This window comes from Chaetura pelagica, unplaced genomic scaffold (genome assembly GCF_000747805.2).
Source record: "Chaetura pelagica isolate M959 unplaced genomic scaffold, ChaPel_1.0 scaffold52, whole genome shotgun sequence".
Taxonomy (NCBI): Eukaryota; Metazoa; Chordata; class Aves; order Apodiformes; family Apodidae; genus Chaetura; species Chaetura pelagica.
Window position 1 is genome coordinate 270,631 of NW_009952486.1, and position 10,880 is coordinate 281,510.

The following is a 10,880-nucleotide window of genomic DNA, read 5'->3' on the forward strand; positions in this document are numbered from 1 at the left end:
GAATCTTGCCTTTGCATTGACTTTTCAGGAGATAAAAAAAATTTGCTTCATAACATATGGGAATCTATCCCGTGTCCTTCAGCTTCACTGAAGCACTGATCTGATCACACTTTTTGTGTCTATTGGCTTTCATGTATGTGAGTAAATCACAGAAAGAAGTGTAACGTTTTGAAGGGTCTAGAGGTGAAAGCCTTCAGCTGTAGGTGTCTTGCCTTCTATCACAAGAAAGAGCATTTTGTCTTCTTCATAAAGCACATGCCATAGTTGGTAATTTGGAATTTTGAGTGTTTTCCTAGCTGGAGATCTTTTTGCACAAATGTTTTTAGACAGAGATGAGTACATTCAGCAGCACTGCTGCCTCTGAAGCCAAGGGCGTTTTCATTTCTCATGTAATGGATGCAGCCTTAGGCCAGTGATGAGTAGCACTGAACACACTCCCCCCCCTACACGCAGCCCTGCTGCTGGGGTGCATTGCTCTGTGTCCTGTTTCTGCCTCTGCTTGCAGTTCTGCACTGTGGAAGGCTTCATCACAGCCCTGGTGGATGAGTTCCCCAAGCTCCTGCGCAACCGGAGAGAGCTCTTCATCGCTGTCGTGTGCATCGTCTCCTACGTGATAGGGCTGTCCAACATCACTCAGGTGGGGGCTCCAGGAGAATGTCACCTTGTGTCTGACACAGCAGCTTTGCCCCCTTTCCTTGCCCCAGCCAATGCAACCCACTGAAGTGGCAGGGACTTGCCATCTACACTTCCTAAAGATGGCAGGCAGCAGGCTTTAGAAGTGCCTGTACTCTGAGGATGCAGATTGTCCTACTTCATGGTTCAGGTGACAAGAAAAGGCCAATAGAATCCTGGGGTGCAGCAGGTTGAGGGAGGTCATTCTCCCCCTCTGTCCTGGTGAGGCCACAGCTGGAGAACTGGGACCAGCTCTGGGCTCCCCAGTTCAAGAGAGACAGGGAACTGCTGGACAGAATCCAGGGGAGGGCAACAAAGATGACTGGGGGATTGGAGCATCTCCCTGATGAGGAAAGGCTGAGAAACCTGGGACTGTCCAGCCTGGAGAAGAGAAGACTGAGGGGAGACTTAATAATACCTGTAAATATCTAAAGGGTGAGTGATCCTGCTTTAGCAGGGAGATGGACTGGATGATCTTTAGAGGTCCCTTCTAACCCTGACAATTCTGTGATGCTGTGAAAAGACACATCTCTGCAGCCTGTCCTGCAGCTCAGCAGTGGCAGCTGGGGATGGTCTCCATTGCTTCCAGTCATCTACTAAATTGCAAAGTGTTTCGGGGAAATGATGATCTCAAAGGCCTTTTCCAATCTGAATGATTCTATGATTCTATGATATGATGGACTTATTGAACAAAAAGGAGTAAAGACAAATCAAATCAGTTAATTGAATTCCAGCTGTAATCTAATTTTTGTCAGTATTGACTTCAAGTGTTTTAAGACTTTTATCTTGTTAATTCATTTACATTAACATGTCCCTACCCTATTCACCACTGTTGGTTTGTAGCTTGTGTTTTAATCTATCTGGACATTAGAGTCCTTATTATTTATTTGAACACTTTCTTCTTCTGTGTTTTAGGGTGGAATCTATGTGTTTAAGCTTTTTGACTACTACTCTGCCAGTGGAATGAGTCTCTTGTTCCTTGTGTTCTTTGAGTGCATCTCTATATCCTGGTGCTATGGTAAAAAAACATGGTTTTATTTTTTCCATAAGTTTTGTACATTCTGTGGATACTTCACTGATTTGTTCTTTTGTGTTTGCTGATGCTGAGGGTGGAGGTGAAATGGGCTTTGGTTTATATCCATGGAATTCCACTGGGGACTCAGAGTTGGCTTGTGGAGGATATTCCTGCCTCATTAAAGCACTCTATGGATAAGCCTGGAAGTCATTAGATGCCAAGTGTCAGGAATACTAAATAGGTGACATCTCCATCATTTTCTTCCCTTTCCTTGGAAGCCTGGATCTTCAGAGGTGTGAGGCACTGCTGTTCATAGCATAACAACCTGGGTCTTCTGGCCAGAGTCATGTTTCCTTTCCAGAAATGACTCTGGCACTCTGGGATCTTGCAGCAAGAGCCAGGCCCATTGGTCAGTTGTATTTTGCATAATTGCCCTAAAATATCCAGAAGTCTGGACTGCCAAGCTCTGGGTTTAAAGATTAATGAGTATATATTGTGTTCTTCCCAGAGGGTTTGTGCATGTGACCTTACCTCTGTGTTAGTGAGTCCAGGGACCTCATCCCATCATTGCTAAAGCACTTCAGTTTATATCGCAAAACTGATGAAGAGTGAGGTAACTGGAGTATTTTAATGGGCTTAAGGGGATGGCACAGCATTTCATAGGGCAGAGACACTGCATATGGATCCAGCAAGTGGGAATGGACAAACCACCAGCCCAATAATGAAGAAATCAAAGACAAAGTTATAAACAGTATGATAGACATACCTCTTAGAAGATGCTGGGGTGCTGTTAGGTACCAGCAGCAGCAGAAGGGCTCCTCTTGGATCTTCCACGCAGCTCTGCCAGGCTGTGGTGTGCATCCAGCCACTCTGGGTGAAGCTGGGGAATGCCAGGATGGATTAGTTTTTTAATTTAGTTTGCAAAATATCATTCTAAATCTCTCATTCTAATAACACTTGCAGTTGAAATTAACCAAGGTTGATTTACTGCATCTGACCTTCAAATAAATGTACAGACTTCCTCAGCCTTTGCATGGGAATAAGCTTGCTGGTTGCTAATTAATTAATTAAGGTGTGGAAGATGAGAATAAGTGATTCTTGGTACTTCTGAGTTTGGACATTTCTTCCCCATTCAGAGAGGTAAAACGTTATGCTGGGATCTGTAGAGAGTTTCCAAATATACCTCAACATTTATGACAGTGTCTCTCAAAGTCAATGAGCCTTCAGTTGCACTGGTGATGTGATGTGTTTCTGTGCTGTTTCTTATTTCTCTGTTTAGGTGTTAATAGATTTTATGACAACATCCAGGAGATGGTGGGATACAGACCCTGCATCTGGTGGAAACTCTGCTGGTCGTTTTTCACTCCTATCATTGTGGCAGTAAGGAACAAACTTTTACTGTGTGATTCTGAGGATGTAAATGAGGTGGCCTGTGTCCTACAGCCCTGTCACTTCCACCCCCACAGGGTCACTCTGACCTCATCCCTTTTTTAAGGACGTGGATAATTCCATCAAAGACAATAGGGAAAACCCAGGGTCATTAAAGGAAAGAAAAGAAGCCTTGTGCAATTTCAAGATTTCTATTGCCTTTGCCCTAAGAGAAGAAGCCTTGTGCAATTTCAAGATTTCTATTGGTCCTCTGGAAAGGGTAATTAGCCAAAAGTTTGATTGGCACAGATGGGGAAACTGTAAGCAACAGATTTTGACCACTTCTTGTATTCTTACATAAAATGTATGAATCTCTCTAAGGTCTGAACTTTCCATATACATAAAAATGCTGATATTTTGTGACCAGAGTTCCTTCACAGACACTGTTCTGGTAACAGACAGGGTTTATAAACTGATGGTCTCCTCTCATGGGAGTCTTTCTGGGTACATTGCCCAGTTTATACTATCTTGCTGTTGTTTTTTCTGGCAGACCTTGCAAGGATTTTGTGCACTGGAAACCACAGTACAGTCTATTCCAGATTCCAAGCTTTATCCAGTGAGGCCCATACAGCGCATTTTTAAATAATAAGCAGATAAATGTAAATTTACTACACATAATGTAGTCAGCCCAGGTGGAATATAAAAACTGTTATGAAGTAGACACCATCAAACATGGCACAAGGATTCTCCCTCACTGATATTCCCATCTAGGCAGCCACAGCAAAGCAAACTAAGGGCAGAAATGTGCTTATATTGAGGATTCCTTGATTCATCTCTACCCAGAAGAAGGCAGCTTTCATTTTTCTGAAAAAAAAAAGTCTTCAGGAAGGTATAAAAAATGCATTTTGTTTATTTTAGTGGTACAGTAGGAAGTTGACTGACATTGTATGTACTCACCAGCTTTCTCCTGTCCTGTGAAGCCTTTAATAGAATTTGTTGTCCAGTGCCTGTTGGGAGGTGGTGGTGATGGTTCCAATAAAATCTGCCTCTCTGCATTCTCCTCTCTGGGAATACACTCTGCACAAGGCCTGAACCTGGGATCAGAATGGGCTGACTTCGTGGCTGGTTCAGTGTAGCAGGTTTCCCTGACAGAGGCTGGTTTAGAGACTGGAAACAGGCCAGGATAGGAGTCTTCCTTGGGAAATTAAAGGAAAAAAAAGACCATGTTTGCAGGCCATCTGTTTGAAAACAGCCCAAAAGCAGCCCACAGGTGCTGCTGCTCAATAGTACAGTGCTTATGTGTGTAGGCATTATTCCCCAGGACCCCCATCCTTCCCAATAGCCCCCTCCCCTCTGGGTTTGTACAGGTTGTCTGAGGATTCTACTAGTACCAGTGGATTCCCTGTGCCAGCCTACCTGCACATCTGAGATGCAGGTTATGTATGTGAAAATATAGTCTTCACATTAAAATAAAATATTATTTTTGGTAAGAAGTTTATTGGGAAACTATCACCTCATCTCTTGTTACTGAAAAATTCAAAGTGGTTTTTGAATGTCCTAATTTCTGTTAGACAGATCTGTAGCCACTTCCTGAAGGGCAGGGTCCATCCTGACTGCCCTCATCTTCCATTAGGAATGTGCTCAGAGGATCTGAACAGCAGCAAAGCCTCTGGGCCAAGCACTCTCAGGTGCTGATATGAGAGAGAGGTCAGGGCAGAGCCAGCCTCTACAGAACATTTCTTATCCAGAGCCTCTAGGAATCTGTTGCTGACCAGCACAGTAGAGCTGTGCTGATACTGTATCACTATTCCAATAAGAAAGTTACTGGACACAAACAAAAACCTTTGCAGTTTCAGAACTGGGCTGATTTCCCTGTTTCCTGCAGCCTCCCTCTGGAAAACTGACCTGCAGCCCCACCTACAAGCCAGTGCCCATCACCAGGGACCTGTTCTCCTGGCCTGGATGTTAAGCAGGCCTGAGGGCCAAGTCAATCCAGAGAACCCTGAACACAGGACACTCTGGAAATCTCATCCAAATCTTCTTTTCTGCTGTATTTTGCAGGGGGTGTTCCTCTTCAGTGCTGTCCAAATGACTCCACTCACGATGGGAAGTTACGTTTTCCCAAAGTGGGGCCAAGGGGTTGGCTGGTTCATGGCTTTGTCTTCCATGGTGCTGATTCCAGGCTACATGGCATATATGTTTCTAACCCTGAAAGGCTCCTTAAAACAGGTAAGTCTCTCTTTTACCTGGCTGATTCCATGATTCACATGGTTCCATCTTGGGAGCACACTGACAGAAGATGGCTGGGCAGTTGGTTTCCACTCTCTGTTTCCTGTGGCCTCCCTTGCTTAGCCCAGTTCTTTTGCATTGAGCTGAAAACATCAAACTGAGTCTGTACCACCTGGTGTTCAACATCATCCACTGCATTAAATGTGGTCCTTATTTCTGGGCTTTGACAGTTCCAGACACTTTGCATCCCAGCTCCTTACACCTGGACAACAAAGTAACAGTTTACAAAAGATGTGAATTTGTCCTGATTAACATAAGATGTACTGTCCACATCTCAAGGCAAGGGATGCTCTAAGGAACTGGAATCAAACTCCTCAGACTAAACTCACATAACTCCTGATTTCCAAGAGTCTGCTCAGTCACCCTGTTTAGTGTCACAGGTTTGGGCTCCTGTTCTGCATTACACCTGTTCTAAGTTACAACTGCTGCCTTCTGAGAGAAAATACATCTAAAATCTCAAGAGCATGTTTTATTATTATGCTGCTCTTCCCTTTAGTCTTTATTTAAGGGCTTTCTGTGACCAGTTACTTCATGAAGAACATTGGAGGCCCTTTTTTCACTGCTCTGTGAAGCTAACCCCTCTCTGACTCCTTATTCCATTTGCTAAAAGGGGATGACACTTCCCACATGCCTTGTATGGTGTGAAATGTTACTGAGGTTATTGCCCAACACCCTGCTTAGTAACCACATACAGTTGCCATATTTAATTTTCTTTAATCTGGGTGCATCCTCAGTTTTCCCTCTCCAGCCAACGACCTCATTCTGTGCATAACAGACAGTTCTTCAGCACAAGTATTGAAACGTCTCTGTCCTCTGTGGTTGTGGGAACCAAGGATTGTCAGAATGAGTTTGCCAGAGTTTCTCCAATACTCTAAAACCAGCTGACAGAGCCATCTTTGCAAAGGGACAGATGATCCTAAGCAGAATTGACGAGTAATGCCTCATGAATTGCTCAGATCTTGATCCAAATATTTGTCTTCAGCAATTTTTCAAAAACTCAGTGATCGTTTTTTTCCCCCTGCTTGTTCTTAGTTCCTACATTTTGAGTATCTTTCTGTCACAGTTTAACACAGCATTGGCAATTTAACAAATGAAAAAGTGAAAATTAATCAGTAAAGGGGCAACTGGGCTTCATCCTGGCTCACACCAGGACACTTTCCCTTAGTTTGTGGAAACATTTACGTGCAAATGGAGAATCATTGCTCTGAAATACACCTGCTTCTAAGGCAGATGTGTATCAGACCACAGCAGAAGTTTCTCATCTCAGACTTGCTGTGGATTAAGGTCTCATTTTTTTAAAGCACTGACAGATGATCATGAGATAGCAAGAGGAGCCTACACTACTCCTAGGCTTTGAGGGTCAAAACTGGGCTCTCTCTCTTGATACCAATGGGAGCTTGGCAGATCAGCTTCATGAATGGAGAACACAAAGGACAAGAGAAGACCAACTAGAAATAAAACCATCTTAAATCCAAGTCTAAGCTTACCTGTTGTATCCTTGGAGGTAGAAACTCCCAGAAGCTGCAGCTGACACCTCCTAGTCCCTTCTGCACCCTGGGGAGGCCACAATCACATCTGAGATCCAGCTATGAGCCCTTGATGCCCCCCACAAACTTGCTGGCTCAGTGCTTGCCCCTCGGGGTTCCAGCAGAGTCTCCCCTCCCCCAGACTGCACCCTCCCCTCCTCTCCCTTGGTGTGCTCAGCCATTAATGCCTGATGGCACCCACCAGCTGACACGTGGCCCTTCAGCTCCTCCTGTCCTGTTCAGGACACAGCTGGAACTGGTAGAAAAGGTGACTTACTGCCCTTTTGGTTCCTAGGGAGGCAGACAGAATTTTTCCTGTTAGCTCTAATGCCTTGACAGAAGTGTTGAGGATTGCCTTTAAAAAAAACCAAAACAAATCACAACAAACAAGTAAGGTTAGAAACAGTATTTTGACTGCCTCATATTGACTGTTGTTCTTTAAACAGCGCATCCAAGTCATGATTCAGCCAAGTGAAGACATCACTCACCCTGAAAACGGGCCAGACCAGGCCCAACAGAGCAACTCTGCAAACAAAGAAGCCTACATCTAAACTTCTGTGTGGTGAAAGTACCAATACTGCTCCAGAAACAAAAACCACAAAACAAACAACACAACAAAAAAATACGGTTGAATATGACCACAAATTTATGTCTGAGAATATATTGACCTACCTCTAGTGGCAAAAAAAAAAAAAAAAAAGGGAAAAAAAAAAGAAAAAAAAAGATTAAAAAAATAAGAGAAAAAAAGAAATCAGGTCATCTCCACCCTGAGGGAATGGCCGTGGGTCTGACCCAACCACTGCGTGAGCTCGGATGTTTGACAGTGTTTTGTGTTCTCTGGCAATCCACAGACTGTTAATGTTTTTATCCTTTCACAATAATAATAGTTGCATATCTTGGAATTTGTAAATTGATGTGCCAAGACCTTTTTAATCTACCTTTTAGCACGATGATTTCAAGTTTTGTGCTGCTGATTTTTAGTAGTTTATCACTATTTCTTACCGCTGAATCCCAAGACTGTTATTTCTGACTTTGCAGGAGTAAAATTAAGTTTGGAATTGTTTTGTACAAAAGAATGAAGTATTTTGTAAACAAGTGATTTCCAGTGAAAAAATAAAAATAAAAATCTGCCCTTCCAATTCACCCCAGTCTAGGCCATTTGAGGAGGAAGAGACTTCCCTCCGATTAACAGCAGACACAACATTCATAAACATTCCCAGAGCAAATGAAGCTCTGCAGCAATTTGTGGCAATACAGCACGGGGTGGCTGTGAACACAACCTGTACTTTGCCTTTCAGGATAATTTTCAAACAAGATCATCAATATCTTTTAAAAAAAAATGCAGATGCTATTTCTTAGAAAAAAGAACATATCTTTGTGAATCAAGACTAGGTGAGTCGCAGAGGTTAGAGACAAATCTATCACTTCTAACTTCCTTAAGCGAAGTGAGCAGTGATATCCAGGAGCTCTTAAAGATTCCCAGGAGTAAAAGAAATACAAAGTATTTGGAATTCAAGCTCAGAGGATTTGAGCTCTTATTACGCTGTAATTATTTGGCTATTATTGCATTGCCACCAAAATAGAAAGCAAAACAATGGCTGGAAGGCTGAAGCTTATCCTTGTAGTTCTGATCTAGGCTTTCAGCCACAACTGCTTTTCTTTAACCTGTTAAGGGACTTCACCCGTTTCTAATAAGCAAATTACAAAAAAATCTGGATCATTCACACTTTGAAAACAGTATGATTGGTGGTGATGAAGGCACAAGGGAAAGCTATTTCAATCCTACAGAAAAAAAAAATATATCTCCACTCTGGGCTCAGTCTGCATTTGCCACACAGAAAGCCCCTCAGCTCCTGGCAGTGTTTCCTGTGTGGCAGATGCAGAGGTTTGCCCTGGCTGGCACCTCTCCTTTGGCAGCTACACGACAGGCACCAAGGATTCTGGAAAAATGCAGAAGTTGATGTTTGATTGTAAATGACTGTGACAGAACTGTGCAATGAAACATGCTTTTCAGCAACTTCTTGTGCAACGTACAATGTTAGATAGCACAATTTATGTAGAACTACTACGTGAAAAACGTTAACTGTGAATGTTGGGTTTTTTTCGTTGTTTTGGTTTTTTTTTTTTTGTCTGAAGGTGACAAACATGTTCTTGCAATAAGGTATTATTCTCAGAATGTCAAGCACATTATTGTAGAAATAATATATATATATTATACACATGTATTTCAAACTACATCCTAAATCTCAGAGTATGTTTGGTAGATTCTAAACTGTTTCATACACAGACCAACTGTAAAATATTATGGGATCTAAGCTACATCCTAAAAGGTTATAGCTGAAATGCAAAAGTCCTGTAACTCTTTGGGATTTAGAGGCCAACCCTACATCTCCCCCCCTCCATCACACATGATCCATCTGCATTATAATTGTGAATTTCATTAGACTAAGGATAAAAATTCCAACTTTCTTGTTTAACGTAACCAAGTCCCATGTTGTTCTAAGAAAAATGCAGTATTTAATGTTTGATTGTAAACACTTATGACAGATGTTTGACAGACCTGCTCTCTAGCAAAAAGCTGTACAAACGTATCATATAGCACAAGATAGTGTTGTAGAACTACTGTGTGTAAACTGTGAATAGCTGTATCTTTTTTTGTAGTACTTGCCCTAAAAAAAGAAAAAGATTATTGTATGATCATATATGCTTTTTGCAATAAGGAAATATCTGAACACCAAGCAAATCTATCTCTATATAAAAATATATATGTAATATATACATATTCAAAAATATATACAGAGCCTGTTTAAAAGAGTACAGTATTATTTAGTAAATTGCAACCTGTTCTATGGACCAAATGTAAAATATTTATAAATTAAGATGCATTTTAAATGTCTATAAATGGTGTCATAATTAAAGCACGATTGTTATGTAAGTTTTCAAGAGTTTAGAGGAAAAAGAATAAAGGTTATATTATACATTAAATTCAGGATTTTGCAGTCTTTCATTGGACAAAACTGTGTGCTCTTTTCTGTGGAGTGAGTTAGATGTTTCATATATTTATATGTCTTAAAAATGTATCCTTTCTATATCAAAACCCTGTATCACACTTGTGCTGCTGCTGGTTCCAGACTTGCTATGTGCAGCTGTTACCCAGGAAGCTCAGATGTGCCAGTTACCAGCCCTGCCTGGAATTCTGCTGCTGGAATTCTGCAGTGGGAAGATGGCAGCCCAGAGCCTCGGAGCAGCCCTGGAGAAAAGCCTGGATTTTACTGTAAACATCCCTGGGGTCTGTTTCTAGTGCTGCTTGGGTCACAGGTTGGACTTCATGATCTCAGAGGTCTTTTCCACCCTCAATAGTTCCATGATTCTGTGATTCCGTATTTTGGGGTGTGATCTGCAGCACCTGAACTCCCTAAACTGAACTAAGCTGTTCCTGAGGAAGGCACCAGCCCAGGCTGGAGTCACCGGCCTGGTACTCAACAGCCAGAAGACACATTTCTGCACCAAATCCTTGGTGTCTTGCAGCTGGTGTTGCAGTGTGAGGGGCTGTGCAGCCCCCAGCTCAGCAGGCTGCCTCCCAGCTGCCTCCGCAGCGCTGCTGGGGCTCTGCCTCCTTCTCTGAGCTGCGTTTAGTTACCTAACTCCAACACTGGAGCAGGACATCATGCTGGGAAAGAGCCTCAGCAATTTCGAGAACATGATTCGAACTGAAAACACTCCTGATCGAGGCGTCTACAGTCATAGGCTTCAAATTCCAAGGGCTGACCTGAGATAGGGGAGCTGTTGTGCAGGCAGCTGGGGAGGGCGAGCAGGGCCTGCGGGGGGTGGGGGGGAGCTCTGCTTGCCCTGGACACGGGGCAAGGAGCCACAGCCAGGCTTCTGAGATGCACAGGAAACCTGAAACCACCTTTAACGGTAGTTGATGGGCGTTGAGTGTTGCATTCTTGGTGTGCTGCTTGGAGCAGCCCCGGGGTTCAGGGTGGGTGGGCAGCAGCTGCATGGCTGGG

The 10,880-nt window shown here is 43.0% G+C and overlaps 1 protein-coding gene across 1 annotated transcript in view; it reads left to right on the forward strand.

The window, feature by feature from the left end:
• The window catches only part of SLC6A1 (solute carrier family 6 (neurotransmitter transporter), member 1), an 18,314-nt gene extending 10,764 nt beyond the window's left edge, over positions 1-7,550 (forward strand). The window contains exons 10-14 of the mRNA XM_010008837.1: positions 506-637; positions 1,588-1,690; positions 2,967-3,067; positions 5,117-5,284; positions 7,317-7,550. Coding sequence (XP_010007139.1) covers positions 506-637; positions 1,588-1,690; positions 2,967-3,067; positions 5,117-5,284; positions 7,317-7,421 — 609 coding nt within the window. The 3' untranslated portion in view covers positions 7,422-7,550. The remainder of the gene's footprint in view (positions 1-505; positions 638-1,587; positions 1,691-2,966; positions 3,068-5,116; positions 5,285-7,316) is intronic.
• Positions 7,551-10,880: the final 3,330 nt, after the last annotated feature.